This window comes from Apodemus sylvaticus, chromosome 2, assembly GCF_947179515.1.
Source record: "Apodemus sylvaticus chromosome 2, mApoSyl1.1, whole genome shotgun sequence".
Lineage (NCBI taxonomy): Eukaryota > Metazoa > Chordata > Mammalia > Rodentia > Muridae > Apodemus > Apodemus sylvaticus.
The window spans coordinates 62,227,264-62,244,392 of NC_067473.1; the positions used below are offsets into that span (position 1 = coordinate 62,227,264).

At 39.8% G+C, this 17,129-nt stretch overlaps 1 protein-coding gene across 1 annotated transcript in view; it reads left to right on the top strand.

Moving 5' to 3' along the window:
- Nucleotides 1–17,129, top strand: part of Trim24 (tripartite motif containing 24) — a 109,187-nt gene that overhangs the window by 51,966 nt on the left and 40,092 nt on the right. Inside the window, 2 exon segments of the mRNA XM_052173455.1 lie at nucleotides 3,849–3,981; nucleotides 10,313–10,429. Of these exon segments, the coding sequence (XP_052029415.1) occupies nucleotides 3,849–3,981; nucleotides 10,313–10,429 (250 nt within the window).

Consider the following 17,129-nt stretch of genomic DNA (forward strand, 5'->3'; position numbering starts at 1 on the left):
AGCAAGTTGGGGAGAAAAGGGTTTATTCAGCTTACACTTCTGCATTGCTGTTCATCACAAAAGGAAGTCAGGACTGGAACTCAGGTATGGTTGGAAGCAGGAACTGATACAGAGGCCATGGAGAGAGTTCCTTACTGGCTTGCTTCCCCTGGCTTGCTCAGCCTGCTCTCTTATAGAACCCAAGAATACCAGCCCAAAGGTGGAACCACCCACAAGGGGCCCTCCCCCTTGATCACTGATTGAGAAAATCAATCCCTCACAGCTGGATCTCATGGAGGCACTTCCCCAACTGAAACTCCTTTCTCTGTGATAACTCCAGCCTGTGTCAAGTTGACACACAAAACCAGCCAGTACATCCGGCTCCATAGCATGTCTTCGAATTCTGGAAACAGGTTAGAGCACACTCAGCTTGAGTTTGCAGCAGAAAGGAACTTGTTTTGACCTTATGACAAAATGGCTTCCATCCTTAAGATTGAGCAAGCTGCTTCATCACAAGTGTTCTTAACTAACGAGCCCACTCTCCAGCCCCCACGTAACATAATGTTTAAAGAGTTCATACATATCAGTGGTTTTTTTTTTCCTTAAGATTTGCTTTTTCTCATGTTTGTCCTTGAATCAATCAGTTTATGTACCTCCTTTATATTTTAGATTTTGTTTAATACTAGAAATGAAAATGCCTCTTGTACTACAGGAGTATCTAATAAAGAATATAAGCAAATAAATAATGAGAGTTGGCATTCTGGATATTGGTATAGAAAACTGGACATGTATAGGGCTGGGTTAGCTTGGCAGGTATTGTAGAAATGGAACAATGTAGGTAATTCATATAAAGGCATGTTGAACTGTTTTTGGATTTTAACTGGCTAATGGATTACAAAGTGTTGGTTAATAGGGTGACTATTTATTGGTTATAACTGATAAAGGAATAGTTATATAGCCATTATAGTAAATTAAGTAAGTAAGAGTGATTCAAATGGGATTGGTGGGTTGCTAAGTATAGAAATAGACTAGTAATAGCAAAAGTTCTACAGCATGGTTAAAATGAAGCAGTGGTCTCTGGAGTCCCAGCATTTGGGAGGAAGAGGCAGAGTGGATCAGTCCCACTGTCTAGATAACAGCCAGTCATTCATAATCCAGTCACCTTAGTGATTAGCTCAATAACTGAGGACCAAACCTTCTAAACAGGGAGCTTTTGGTGAGGGGAAAGGAATGTTTCACATCTAAACTGTAACTACCAAAATTTTCTATGGTTATTTTTCTTTTTTCATTGTGAGTTTTATAAATTTTTACCATTTTTCTTTTTAACTTAGAAGGTTAATTTGGTTTTATTTTTGTCTATAGAAATAGCTCTTTGAATATATTTACCCAGTTATTTATATCATTATTTCTAGTCCAACAATCTTGTTGCTTTTCAATTACCTTAATTTTATTTTAAATTTTTACTTTAAAATTTTATTTTAAATTATTACTAAAGATGGGTGTGGTGATGCACACCTTTAATCCTAGCACTCAGGAGGAAGAGAATATATGAACTAAAAAAAATTAGACATCAAGTATTTCTCTTCATATAATCTGGTCAATAAAAGAAGTACAAGTAAACAGAAAATATATAAGAAAATGTTCAGCAGCCTAAGTCATCAGGAAAATGTAAATGAAATTACATTTATATTTTATCTCATTGCAGTCAGAATGGCTATAATTTTTTAAAAGATCTGACAAGGACAGAGGGAGAAAAAGAACACTTACAGTATAGTATAAATTTGTTCAGCCTCTCTTTCACAAAACTAAACATAGCTGGGACTGTACTCAGTGTGAAAATATTTGCTTAGCTTATATAAAGCTCTAGGTTTAATTCCTAGAACGGAGGGGAAGGGATTCACCAATGGGAAATGCAGCTATCTCATGAGAAGCATGTCTGTATATAACAGACATGCCTACTCAGCCATGACCCTATCATGAAGGCCAGTTTATGGAGCCAGCCCAGGGCAGTCCACAGCCTTTTAAGAAAAATATTTTCTTACACATATAGGGGTATTTTTCCTGATGTATGTCTGTGTGCCACCACATTAGAGCCTGGTTCATGGGGAGACCATGAAGAGGACAGGCATTCCCATGGAAGTGGAGTTAGAGAGGCTTGTGTGCTGCCTGTGGGTGCTGGGGCATTAGCAAGTACTTTGCATTGCTGAGCCAGTTTTCTAGTCTTAGTCCACAGATTTGGATCCTCCTGTCTCATATTTGGGATAGAAAAGATTCAGTTAGTTTATTCTCTTAGGGACTATTTTAAGACTTTTTAATTATATAAATCTTTTTTTGACATTATATATCTTTAAATTACTTCTTAATTAAAGTAAAAAATCTTATTCATTTTCCTTAAGCATTAAGAAATGCTTGAGAAGTGTTTTGTGAGACTTTCTCTTTTTTTACAATTTTCCTTATTCTGTGTATGTATATGTGTGGGGGCACCTTGTGGGAGACTGTCAAGTTCCAGCCTCAGCTTGAAAGAGGGACCTGAGGAAGGAGCGCATTGGAGCAGTGAAAGAACAACTCAGAATCAGTGACTATGCAACCTGACAGCTCTGTGATCTGTTCCAGATAGCTCTCTCTTGCAGAACAAAGACCAGTCTTTTATAAAGCTACTTCCTTAGAAATTGCATATCAGTTTAATCATTTACCCCAGGTTCCCTTTTGATCCTTCCATGAGTCAGCATTTTATGACCTTATATTTTTCATACTTTTTTTTTCAATTTAGTGAGCTCTTGTTTGTGCAAGCAGTATTGTAACTCATTTCTATAATACTTAGCTACCTCAATATATTCTTTTAATCTTTGGATCTTTTTCTTTTTCATCTCAGCAACTCTAATGCTTATTATTGGAAAGCATTAAGCGATCCAAGAAAGTAGGACTATCATTAAGCCATCATCTGTTTTCTTGATACTAGACTCTTTATCTGTCCCCAACCTCTATTTGAATTGCACATTTTAGGGAGTAGAATATCCTGATCAAATTTAGTTTTTGATGCCTTCTGTGGAGGAGACCACCATTTTACCACTAATATTATATAACCATCTGTCTGAGCCTTGATTTGTAACTATTCCTTCCACTGTGGTGATTCCAGGGTTTATTGATAAAATCATGTCTCCTTTAATATTTTTATGACTAGCTAACTCAATAGTGTAGCTCCCTCTGTTCTTTCACATGTGAAGCCCCTCATACAATTCATATTGTATTTTTATATTTTGAATAGTTAAGAAATCCTGTAAAGAATAGCTGTTACACTGATACATGTATTCTTGAACTCATGTTTTCAGAATTCTTTCCAACAGCCTTAAGGGCAATCCTGAAGGTCACAGCATCATCATCTTTGCTGAAGTTCACCAGACACATTTTTGCTTCCCAGAGTCAAGCTGTTTCTGGTTATCATAGAATCCATTGACCTTGGCTGGGAGAGCATTCCTCAAAGGAATGCTTGAGTAAAATTGTGCAAACAAGCCTTATGACTCAGCCATCATCAGTACTTAAAAAGACCCATATCCTGTTGGCTCTTCTCCCAGGGCTGGAGCCCTGTCATGCCCCCGGGACCCAGCAGAGACATCTTATGGGAGTTGGTTCTCCTTCCACCTTGTGGGTTCTAGGGATTAAACTTAGTTTTTCAGCCTTGGAGACAGATGCCTTTAGCTACCAGCCTTGAAAGTATTTAATATTTCAAAATCTGTAATGCAGTAGTAACTAAGTGCATTGATGAAGGAAAGGTAGTTCTTTTATTTCAGTGGAATTGAGTAGAAATGGACCACTAATGATCTACTATTCAATGACAGTAATTTTCTTTCTGCTTTCTGTTGTTTTTGCAGAGGCAGTTGGTGTGACCAGTCAGCGACCAGTGTTTTGTCCCTTCCATAAAAAGGAGCAATTGAAACTTTACTGTGAAACATGTGATAAACTGACATGTCGAGACTGCCAGCTGCTAGAACACAAAGAGCACAGGTACCAGCATCTTTTGTTATCTTCAGATCTGCAGCATACTTTTTATGTGGCTTACAGACTGCTACTGCTTCAGCTAAATGGCAGTTTGGATGTGTTTTGTTTGGCCAGAGGTATCCTGGATTACACAGGGGTTTCTCAATTTCAGGGTTTGTTTTTTGGTTTCTGTCTTTTGTATTTTATATTTTGGTCTGGACAATACATTGAAGGAATGCTAGTATCCTACTTGAATACTAGTTGTACACTGAACTCCTCTGCCCTCATAAATGACAGCTAAAAACGATTTTAAAATATTTAAGACATTACCAAAACCCCTATGAGCCAAAATCAGTCCACACTGAGAATCAGTTATTTTTTTAGATAACAAGATATTAGTTGCTAGTGTCAAAAAATGAGGATGTTGTGGTCCAGGGGACACCCCACAAACCACATGAACCACCAATATCAGTTCAGGCAGAGATAGTTTATTGAGCATTTGCCCTAGGACTGATTGATCAGGGCTACAAACCAGATTTGAGAGCCGATTTCAACCCCAAGCCAGGATCCTGCAGAGCTTTTAAGCCTAAAATCCATAAACATCTATACCAAGTTATTCCACCAATCAGAATTTAGGGATTGGGGACTTGCTGAGGCACACATCTTTGTCGTACAGTTATCCTGCTCCCTTTGGTTGGGGTATGGAACTGTGGCAGGAGACTTGCCTAACATTCGTGTCTTAACTTGCCAAGCTGGATGTCAGTTACCCACATACATGTCTCTTTCTGCCAAGTAGGATGTCAGTTCCCAGGGAGGTCTTGGGAACTTAAACTTTATTTGACCTCTACTCAAAATGGAAGTCTCATCCTAAATAGCTTCATATATTGGTGCAGGTATCTCGCTTATGTTGGGGTACATCCCAGGAACGGATTATAAAGGCAAGAAACCATAAAAGCTCATATACAGGTACAGGAAGTGCTACTGGGTTCATTTGGGTCCAAGTTTATCTAACTGACTCCTATTGTAATTGGTTTCCAAGAACACCAAAGCACAAAACATAACAGAATATGCAATCAATTTGTACAAGAGAAAGTTTCCTTGTAACATTAGTAGTAGCACAAAATGGCTGGCTAGACAGGCAGCAGCATTTACCCAGACCTTAACAGAGGAGACTTTGTTTTGGTGAGATTTTGATTTTGGTTTGTTAGTTTGATTTTGTTGTTGCTGTTGTTTATGTATAGTCTCACTATGCAGTCTTGTCTGTTCTGGAACTATATAAACCAGGTTGGCCTCAAACTCAGAGGTCCATCTTAGTTGTGTACCACCAGTTGTATCTGGCTTTTTAAAAATTAAGTTTATTGCTAGTGTGTTCGTGTGTGTGTGTGTGTGTGTGTGTGTGTGTGTGTGTGTGTGTGTCTGTTGTGTGTTAGCTCTCTCCTTTTGCCTGGGTTCCATGGATCAAACCCAGGTTGTGAGGTTGCATAGTAAGTGCTTTTATCTGCTAAACGATCTCACTGGCCCCGACTTCTCTAAATGTTACAACCTAACCTCATATTGTACTTATCTTCTACCTGGATCAGGCATGTCCCTCATTAGAAAACAACCTTTGTCTACTAATAAGTCCTCTACTGTCTTGTATATGATATATATGCATATACTACACGCCAAGACTCTTTTTACTTTGCTTCTGCCCGTGATTTTAATTATTCTTACTGAAGCTATACCATAAAGAGAATCCCCCAGGTTGAAATATTTTTCACCTTTATTTTTTTAAAGATTTATTTATTTATTTATTTATTTATTATATGTAAGTACATCGTAGCTGTGTTCAGACGCACTGGAAGAGGGCATCAGATCTTGTTACGGATGTTGTGAGCCACCATGTGATTGCTGGTATTTGAACTTAGGACCTTTGGAAGAGCAGTCGGTGCTCTTAATCTCTTAATAACCGAGCCAACTCTCCAGCCCTATTGGTTTTGTTGTTGTTGTTGTTGTTGTTGTTGTTGTTGTTGTTGTTGTTTGAGATAAGGTCTTTATTATATATTTTTGGCTATCCTGGAACTCACTACATAGACTGTAAGACCCCCCAAAACCGAGGGTGCCCCAGCACCCCACACCTCAGAAGGCAGCACCCAAATCACTCAGGAGAAACAGTCTTGATGCAATAGCATGAGAATTTCTTTATTCCAGAATTCTGGGTTCCACAGCCATACACCACGCGGGGGTAGAGGACTGAGGACCACGAGTGCCGAATTGTGACAGCTTTTATAAGTTTACAACAAAGCCGGAGACTCACAAACCAATCATTTCTTAGCATGGAGAGCCCGCAAAATGTGAGCCAATTGATTTGTACCACTCCATAGCTTTTAGGCCAATCAGTTTAAATTATCAGAGCCCACGCTCAGTGGACCAATTAGTTTCCTATTTTCTTGAATGTCTATAGCTGCGTGAACTCCTGCATAGGGGTAATGGCGTAAGCAGTTTATAGAAGCAAGATAAGCTTAGCCCATTTCCAGTTACCTTGTGGGGCCAGGATCACCTATTAATATTAAAGGCCTTTCTGCTAGGTCTAAACAAAGGGCAGGCTCTGGAATGTGACCTTTTACCTAGTTTCTAACAAAGTGAGATTGCATTTTATATTTCTGACTTCTTGGGGTCATTAGAGTTAGGCTGTATTATTTTCTATCCTTTCAAGACCAGGCTGACTTTGAACTCATAGAGATCTACCTGCCAGCCTCCCTAGCACTGGATTTAAAGAAATTTACTACCACACCCAGTTTTTCAGCTCCATTTAACACTAAGAATATGTTCCTTGGGTACAGAATTCTAGGTTTACAGTTATTATTCTTTCTAAAATGGTCTCACTATGTAGCAGTACCTATAGATCAGGATAAATCCTGCTGCACAGAGAACCCCCTGCTTTAGCCTCCCGAGTGGCTAGCACTGCACCTATTTTATTTTTTATGTTTAGAAGTGGAGGAGGGGGGAACAATACAGTTAAGGTGGCTAAAAGTGACCCCAAGAAACCAAAGGGCAAGATGTCTGCTTATACTTTCTTCGTGCAGAAATGCAGGAAAGAACATAAGAAAAATCCAGAGGTTACAGTCAGTTTTATGGAGTTTTCTTCCAAGAAGTGCTCTGAGAGGTGGAAGACAATGTCTAGCAAAGAGAAATCAAAGTTTGAAATGACAAAGGCAGATAAAGTTTGCTATGATCAGGAGATGAAAGATTATGGACCAGCTCAAGGAGGCAAGAAGAAGAACCCGAATGCCCTCAAAGACCTCTGTCTGAATTTTTCTTATTCTGCTCTGAATTCCACCCCAGGATTAAACCTACAAACCCAGGCTTCTCCATTGGCCATGGGGCAAAAAAGCTGGGTGTGATGTGGAATAACTTAAGTAACAGTGAAAAGCAGCCTTACTTTACCAAGGCAGCAAAGCTGAAGGAGAAGTATGAGAAGGATGTTGCTGACTGTAAGTCTAAAAGGGATGTTTGATGGCGCCAGGGGTCCTGCTAAAGTTGCTCGGGGAAAAGGCGGAAGAGGAGGAGGAAGAGGAAGATGAATCAAAACTATGTCTCCTTGTGAATGCCTAGAGTAGGAGAGCACTGTGATTGACACATCTCTTATTTGAGTTGTGTCTATTGCCCTTGATAGGTTTAATTACAAAATTTGATCACTATCATATTGTAGTTTCTCAAAGAGTCAGTGGTTTACATGAAGTGGTTGTGGGTGTCCAGAGCACCCTGAAACTATCAAAGTTGTACATAGCTCCAAACATTTTTAAAATGAAAAGGCACTCGAGTCCACCTCACTCAGTGCACTTTGCTGTTGGTGTGAAAAGGCATTTGAAAATGTTTCTGGCGTTTTGTTCTCAACTCGTAAGGTAGTGTTAACTATATGGTTATTGGCTAGACATCCTGAGTTGTCAACTGTACATATCTATAGTTTGTAAAGAGAACAAAACAACCCAGACAGATTCTTTTTTTTATTTTTTAGATTTATTTATTTATTATATGTGAGTACACTGTAACTGTCTTCAGACACCAGAAGAAAGCATCAGATGTCTTTTCTCTTTTCGGATGGTTGCGAGCCACCATGTGGGTGCTAGGATTTGAACTCATGACCTTTTGGAAGAACAGTCGGTGTTCTTACCCACTGAGCCATCTCTCCAGCCCCCCCCCCCCCAGACAGATTCTTAATGCTCCTTGTTTGGCTGGAGGCTGTGAGGGGAAGATGCCTTTTGGAGGGGCCCATAGCTCAGGGCGTGCACTGTGAGGCTGGACACATTGATACTGAGGTGGGCATCTATTTAGCTTCAGGTTGTCTTGGTTTTGTATATAGTGCCATAGCATTCTGCTGACATTTTCAGTTGTGGAAAGGGGGGAGGGGCCATCTGGCATGAGAAGTGTTTGGAGTTTTTTCTTTAGTTAAGTGCAATAGATTTTGAACTTCTTAAAGAAACCATAGCCGGGCGTTGGTGGCGCATGCCTGTAATCCCAGCACTCTGGGAAGCAGAGGCAGGCGGATTTCTGAGTTCGAGGCCAGCCTGGTCTACAGAGTGAGTTCCAGGACAGCCAGGGCTACACAGAGAAACCCTGTCTCGAAAAAACCAAATCCAAAAAACAAAAAAAAAAAAAAAAGAAAGAAACCGTAGAACTCATCTGCAAAGTGAAGAACTGCACCAATGGAAGTTCAAGAACCCTTTGTACCTAAATGCAGTTTGCAACCTTCTGTTATTTTTTGTATGTTTAGAATACTGAAATGTTTTTGAAGTTAAATGAACGGTATTACATTTAAGAAAAAGAAGTGTAGGAGGGGACACGCAAGCTCATGGCACACTTGTGGGGGTTAGAGGAAGGCAGGAATCTGTTTTCGCTCTACCATGTGGGGTTCAGGACAGAACTTGGGTTTTCTAGCTTGAGAGTCATAGGGCTTCCTCTTGCCATGCCATCTCCCCAGCCTACAGGCCTTTCTGTCATGACTGTCTCTTCACGGGATATTTTTTTCTATAGTTTGCCCATGTCAACCATCTTGACTTCTGGTTGATAACAACTGCTAAATGTTGTGTCTTTTAAGTCATTCAAGGCTTTAATCAAAAGGTACAATATCAAATGCCTTCTCTTATTTATGGAAAAGAATAATTTATTTTGTGGCTTGTTGTACAACAACGCTCTTACTGTTTAGATATGATCTTGAGAGTATTTATCCTCAGCAAACTTCCATGGTTCTGAAGTCCCAAAGTAGTCAAGCCTATTAACAAATTGATTTAAATCTTTGACCTCTTTTTGCTACATCTGTCTAACAAGCTGTATACGCCTCTAAGAGTGCTCGGTATTTAATACACTCTTGAAATAAAGAGTATCTAAAGACTTCTTTGTTGAATAATAGTTTTGTTAATGACCAGCAGACTCCATTTTTCTTCCTTAGTTAAACAATGTTATAATTTGATTTATTTCTATATTGTTCCCTATGGTGTTTTTCTCTAATCATGTACCAAGCTAAAAGTCAACTAGTGTTTTTTTTTTTTTTAACTTGTTCTTCCTCTATAATCTTGTCATTTGCACATTGCAAATTGTTTCCATTGTTTCATGGTATGCTCGAAGAGCTGATTAGCCATAAAACCACAACAAATACTTTTCCTGTGATCATAAATATAGCTAATTAAATTATGAACTGCAAACACTTCACTTCGTAATCAAGGGTCAGAGCCCAGCTATAAAAGGCTCCCCTGCTTTTGGTCAGGGCCATGTCTCTCTCCTGCCTCCAAGGAGACTGCAGTTAGGCTCAGCAATAAAGTAAACTTTTACCTTGTTAACATTTTAGGGTTTACTACTGGTTTTCAACATAACAAATTGAGCAGATGGGAATACCTGCCTTTTTAAGACTTTCTGGGTGTGCATGCGTGTACATACTTGCTTGCACACCACATTGTGTGCAGAGGTCAGAGGACATCTTGTGGGAACTCTCCTGCCGTAAGGGTCCCAGGAATCAAAATTAGACTTGACAACAAGCACCTTTACCCATGGAGGCCATCTTGCCAGTCCACATTCTGCATTTCCCAAGGTCATTTTTTTAATATATTATTCCTCTTTGTTTAGATCACCTGTTTATGTGTGTGTGTTTGTATGTATGTGCTTATGGATTCAGGTTCTCCTAGAGACCAGACAAGTGCCTCAAATCTCCTGCAATTGGAGTTACAGGAGGTTAAGAGCAGCCTCTGGAAGCTTTCTTAACCCCCGTCATCATGTCTCTAGCCCCCACAGTCTCTCCCTTATATTGTTTTTGTTTTGTTTTTTTACTTTTGGACTTTCTTTGCATAGATATTTGTATGAAGTTATTTGCTTATTATTTCTTCAGATACCAGTTTATAGAAGAAGCTTTTCAGAATCAAAAAGTGATCATAGATACTCTAATCACTAAACTGATGGAAAAAACAAAATATATAAAGTATACAGGAAATCAGATCCAAAATAGGTAAGTACATTTATGACACTATAAATCATTGGTGTGCAGTAAATGTATACATTTCTAGACTTCTTTTTCTTACTGTGAAGTGTCTGATAAGCTTTTGGATTCCAAACACATGGTTGGTAAGGCTTTTTCAGAAACTCTGGGTTGGGAAGCAGTTTTTTTATTAGAAAAATGAAAATGTGTAACAATAATAGCTCATTTACCTGGTATATATTTATAATTCAATGGTGTTTCCTAATTTAAATTTTTTTCAAGATTGAGAAAAAGACAGCTTTGTCAATAATATAACTCTCTTAATACTGGATTATGTACCTAATTGTTATTTTTAAGCTTGTTAATATTTGAGATGCTTCCCTGGGTCCTGATCCTTTAGTTACATAGGGTGGAAGGTTTGATAAACACAAAGACTGGGCATTACTAAACTTGGTTGTACCATTTCCTGAGGAGAAGACACAATACACATCTAGATAGCGGAACCACACACACACACACACACACACACACACACACACACACACACACACGATAGATAGATAGATAGATAGATAGATAGATAGATAGATAGATAGATGGATGGATAGATGATAGATAGATAGATAGATAGATGATGGATGACAGATGATAGATAGATAGATAGATAGATAGATAGATAGATAGATAGATAGATGGATGATGGATGATAGATGATGGATAGATGGATAGATGGATAGATGGATGATGGATGGATGGATGGATGGATGGATGGATGGATGGATGGATGGATGGATGGATAGATAGATAGATAGATAGATAGATATCATGAGTAGGGGGTAGGCCTGAGATGGAAGGAGAAGAACTACAGAAAACTAGTTTGGTGAGTCAGTGAGTTTTATTGGGGTTTCTTACAGGGATAGGGGTGAGGAGTTACAGGAACAGTAAAGACTCAAGACAGCTGTACCACCAAAGCCTCACCTTAGCACAGGTGACAGCTCACAAAACTGGGGACCTGTGCACAGTGCACACCCTGCAGACAGCTCAGCATGTTGGCCAGTATGACCGTTCCAGGTTCCTGAGTTAATCTGAACCTTTTACGGGCCAGGCAAATAGGCCTGATTCTGATTCTTCCAGGCAGCTGTCTGGTCTCAAAGTCTTCTTTGCACCTTAGCCACCGAGAGTTGTCTTGGCAGTTTAGCTCAGCTCCAGTTGATCTGCTACTCTTGTCAGGAAGGGACCTAGTAAACTTGGACTTCCTGAAGCTATTTTGAGTTGTTGACCTTCCTGCTCAAGGAGCTTTCTTATAGGATGGAATATTCCAATCTCAAGAAAATGATTACACCGCAGTTTATTCCTTGTCTGTTTCTAGATACTGCTTGTTAGGGCATGTGCTCCATGGAGGAGATCAAATCCCCTGACGTAAATCCATGTAAGGCACGTGCTGACTGTCACACACCTCAACAGCACACCAAGCAATACCAGGTTCTCTTTCCTGTGTTGTTTGCACGAAAATGACTGCTACTGTTCATAGGGAAGAAGTGCTGAGTAGGAAGACTTGAATAAGAGAGACTGCTCTGTATATCTCAGTATTGTTCATTGGGAAAAATTGGGTCAGCTTTTGTGGCACAGCTGGTCATCTGTCATAATCTATTATTCTTTCTTGAAACAACTAGGGGATTTGGGATTTAGTTTTGTTTTGAAACAGTTTTGTGAGATATTTTATTTTAAGATAGGGCCTCACTGTAGAGTCCTGGCTGTTCTGGAACCCACTATGTTCACTGAGTTAAGCCTTCAATCCAGAGATCCACTTACTTCTGCCTCCCTAGTATTGCATTTAAGGGCATGTATCACCATACCTGATGTTGTTGTTTTGTTTTGTTTTGTTTTGTTTGTGGTGGTTGTTGCTATAAGTAATTCTGTTAGCTGAGAAGAAATTCTTACCTAAAAGAGATGCTTAAATGTAGTCTAACCATTTTCTAATATTCCAGTATTAGTATAATTATTATGGATTAAGTCATATCATATATTTATTCTGTTACATTGTGTTCATTATATCTTTTCATCTTTATTATCATCAGATTGTACTATTGATTTTTATTTTTTATTTATTTGTATGTTTGTGTGTATGTGCATATACATGAACTGCTTTCAGAGGCCAGAAGAGAGTTTTGAATGCCTGGAGCATTATTAGACGGTGTCTGGTGTGGGTACAGAGAAATGAACCCAGGTCCCTATAAGAGCAGCAACTGCTATAGCCTCTTGCTGCTTTTAACCCTTCTTATTTGTATGAAAACTCGAATTAACAAAATAAGGCACTAGCCTAACATTTCTGTAGAACTCCAGTTGACTGCAGAAGTGTAGAACAACTCTCAGTTCTAGATTGTGTCCATTGTGCTCGTCTTTTGGGGAGTGGAATTGCTTTGTTCTGTTTCATTTGCCATTTTCCACTCTCTGGGTCATAGTAGCTTTTATAAGAAATCTTAAAGTCAGATACTGTGATTTCTCTAAATTTGTTTTCACTTTTCCTTTTTTTCATATTTTAATTCTTGTTAATATCACACCATCCTCTCCAGTCACCTTGTTTTCTGGTCCTTCCATATTTACCCTCCTCCACAAAAGAAAATTAAACATTAAAATTAAACCTAAAGAAAATCTTACCATGTAAGCGTGTATCATACAGTATACCCTGCTGTCCAAACAACTCTACTTGCAAATATTCATTAGACTGAGTCATTGATTGGAGGCCTCTGACTTCTGCTATGCCATCATTACTGGATCCTCACCAGGACATCCCCAGCAGTTCACAAATGGGACACATGTAAGGATGGGCCAGTTCACAGCCCCGGATCTGAGCTTGAAGCCCTGGATCTGGTGGTAGTTGAGGTATTCAGCCCACCAACTCCTACACCTACTAAACAGAGCCGGCTCTCCCTTCACTGCCAGGTTGCGGGGTAGGGTAGTTCACCCTGGCCCTGGGACATCAACATGGCCCCATGTGCCAGCCTAGACCACTAACAGCCATCTCAATGGCCTTTGGTAGTAACACAGCCACAGACATCAACACAGGCCCAGACATGGCCCAAGATTGCAGAGTAGACCTAAACATCACCATAGCCTCAGGTGGCAGCACAAACATCTCAAATCAGACCCACAGACCACTCTGTTTCTCTTCATCTCCCATATCTACCACAGACTTGTTCATCATCGTGGCGACAGACTGGGCCTCTGGCTTCACTTATTACTTTTTTGATAGTCATATGTGCCGGTTCATTATACTTTTTGAGGCAGTGTCACATGTAGCTAAGGATGGGTGTAAACTTGCTATGTAGCCCGTGCTGACTTTGAGTTTCTGATGTTTGTTCTTAATCTTCACAAACACTGGGCTTATACATTTCCTTAAAATAGCATTGCTGTGTAGGTGACCTTGCTCTTTGAGTTGTGATATTAAAGAATCTTCAGGTTGGTGCTAATTGTCCTTTCCTTTCATTGTCCCTTTCTTCTCTTTTCTAAGAAATCTTCCTGCATAATGAGGCATTATCACTGAAATATATATGCAACCCTCTATTTCTTTGCAGCCTACCTGATTGCAGAGGATGAAAATTATGCTACTAATTTTAATATTACTCTTTTAAAATATGGCAATGTTTCCTTTACTCATGCTATTGTACCAGCTGAAGATGAGTGAAATTTTTTTTATTGTTGTTGTGGGGTTGTTTTGTTTGTTTGTTCTGTTTTTGAGACAGGGTTTCTCTGTATAGCCCTGGCTGGCCTGGAACTTACTCTGTAGACCAGGCTGGCTTCAAACTCAGAAATCCGCCTGCCTCTGCCTCCCATGTGCTGGGATTAAAGGCATGCGCCACAACCGCTTGGCAAAAGATTTGTTCATGTATTTTATGTATGAGTGCTCTATCTGCATGGACACCTACATGCCAGAAGAGGGCATCAGATCCCGTTACAGATGGTTGTGAGCCACCATGTGGTTGCTGGGAATTGAACTCAGGACCTCTGGAAGAGCAGCCAGTAGCCTTAACCACTGAGCCGTGAATTTTTTTTAAAAGTGGTTGTTTTGTACACACACCCGATTTCCTTAATTCTGAAGCAATATTTATTGATCTCAAACAATTATCTTGAAGTTATAACAGAATACAATCTCTTCAACTGTGACCTTAAATGTTAGAGTGGCTGTGGGAGGAACAGGCAAGGAAAATAAAGGTTTGTTTAGTTATGTGGAACTGGGTGTGTAGATGCCAAATATCTCCTGTGTAAGCTGTTCCAGTGTGGTGGATATGGTGCTTCTTTTTCTTTCTATCCAGCTCATCTCCATCTTTCTCTTTAAAAAGTACTTGTTTCATAAAACATAGAAGTAGTTCAAGCCAACAAAGGAGTCAACTAGGCCCTCAGGAAAAAGAAAAACTATTATTACACACACCTGGGCTCCTAGCTAGTGCTTAAGAGGGGTCTAGCCCTGACTAGAAACTGTCTAATCTTATGTGCAGTTGTGTGAGTTCTGAGACAGAGAAGCACAGCTCCAGTTTCTTAAAAGAGCATCTATCTGCAGGGTCATATCTTCAAGGCAGTTTGACAAGTGCCACTCCTAAGAGGAGGGCAGAACTTTTAATGAGCAAGCAGCTCTGATGAGTGATTTTTATAAAGACACAACTTCAGCAAATTTACGTTCTAATTAAGTCAGGAATACAGTTCTGTTTTCTTTACTTTCTTGTATTGTCTAGGAGAAACCAGTTAGTAGTAAGCTGTCTTTTTGGTTTTTTGGATTTGGTTTTTTTTGAGACAGGGTTTTTCTGTATAGCCCTGACTGTCCTGGAACTCACTCTGAAGACCAGGCTGGCCTCGAACTCAGAAATCCGCCTGCCTCTGCCTCCCAGAGTGCTGGGATTAAAGGTGTGCACCACCACTGCCTGGTGTGAGCTGTCTATCTTAAAGTCATTGAATAACACAAAGGCAGAGCCCCAAAGCTTAATTTATTTCTGTGTAATTTAAATTTCTTTGAGGTGGTCACAACAGGCAGGGAAAACAGCTGCAAAACAGGTGAGAATGAGAATTTGGTTCAGTTTGACTTCATCAAACTGGATCAGACTTCTAAAGAGTCTGATGCCAGGCAGATTATTGCAAGCATATTTAAATACAATTGACTTTGGGGAAAAGTTTCAGGCAACCATCATTCCAGTTCAGCTGTACAATAAAGCTAAAGGTATGACAATACAGCAACTGCTTTGCAATATAGCAAGGCTTGTGACCTTGAAGATGGGTTGTATAACTAAAAGGCCTAGAATCTGGTGTGGTCCCCTACCAAGGTAGCAGGCCATAAGATACATGTAACATCTCTCCTGGGGGGCGGGGGGGGGGGGGTCCTCCCTGGTCCAGAATGGGTTGAAGGGAGACAGAGTTGGACACGGGTGTAGCTTTAAAGACTGATGGTCTTTAATGGTCCTAGCTCTCTAACTATCCTGAATGCTTGTTGATAACTTCTAAAAAGTCTAAAAACTTTTTTGCTCATTGTGAGGATTAAAAGCCCCTCTGACTTAGGCAATTAATTAACACCTATAGCCTAACAGCTGGGGATTAAGTAAAGTAATCTTTAGTTCCATCTCCCCAGGAACTGCCCTGCTCTGTTTACTCCCAGCCTGCAAGTTGAAATTGCAGGAAGAAAAAGGGACACTTTGAAAAGTGATTTTAGCCTTATTTCTGAGTTCTCTCTAAAAAGTTTACTATGGAAGTTCTCTAAGAAAGTTCTTCTCAGCCAGGTGGTGGTGGCACACGCCTGTAATCCCAGCACTCTGGGAGGCAGAGGCAGATGGGTTTCTGAGTTTGAGGCCAGCCTGGTCTACAGAGTGAGTTCCAGGACAGCCAGGGCTATACAGAGAAACCCTGTCTTGAAAAAACAAACAAAACAAAACAAAAAGTTCTCTAAAAGATTCTCTAAGGAAAAAGGGGGTCTCTGCTCTCTTTGTCCTCAGCCACTTATACATTGTTCAGAATATACGATCACGTGGTAAAAGGTTCACACAAGTTTACACATAAATTCAAGTCATAAATTGAATAAGTTTACAACAGAGAATACTTGCATGAATATCAGAAAGCTAAAGATAAAAGGTCTAGGGAGGTAGAGTCTGGAATAACATTCTGAGCATTTGGGTGAAGTCTGTCTTTATAGAGAGCAAAAAGTCATTGGCTATCTACCTCCAGCCTTCTGGGGAGGAAACCATGCACACGGTCAACATTCCTGGTTTCCCTAGTGACATGTGGATGCTAAAACTTTGTGCCCCAACATTTTCTAAGGAAGCTTATTAGTAAATCTATTCTATTAGATTTTAATATTAATATTCATTAATATTTTAATGAATGTTGAACTTAAAATTTTTCCTCCTTTTCAGCTACTTGGCTCTTACTTCCTTTTGTTTCTTCTTTGTGCACAACTACTAACAAACTACATCCAACCTCTCTAAACAACCAACCATCCACACCCTATTGGGGCTCTAGCACTTTTTGGTTTTTCGAGACAGGGTTTCTTTGTATGGCCCTGGCTGTCCCTGGAACTCACTCTGTAGACCACGCTGGCCTTGAACTCAGAAATTCACCTGCCTCTGCGCCCAAGTGCTGGGATTAAAGGCATGCACCACCACTGCCCAGCTGGCTCTAACATTTATATACCCTCTGAAAAGTTCTCAGAATTCCAAATGTCATACAATCCCAGAAATCTACAGCTGGCAAA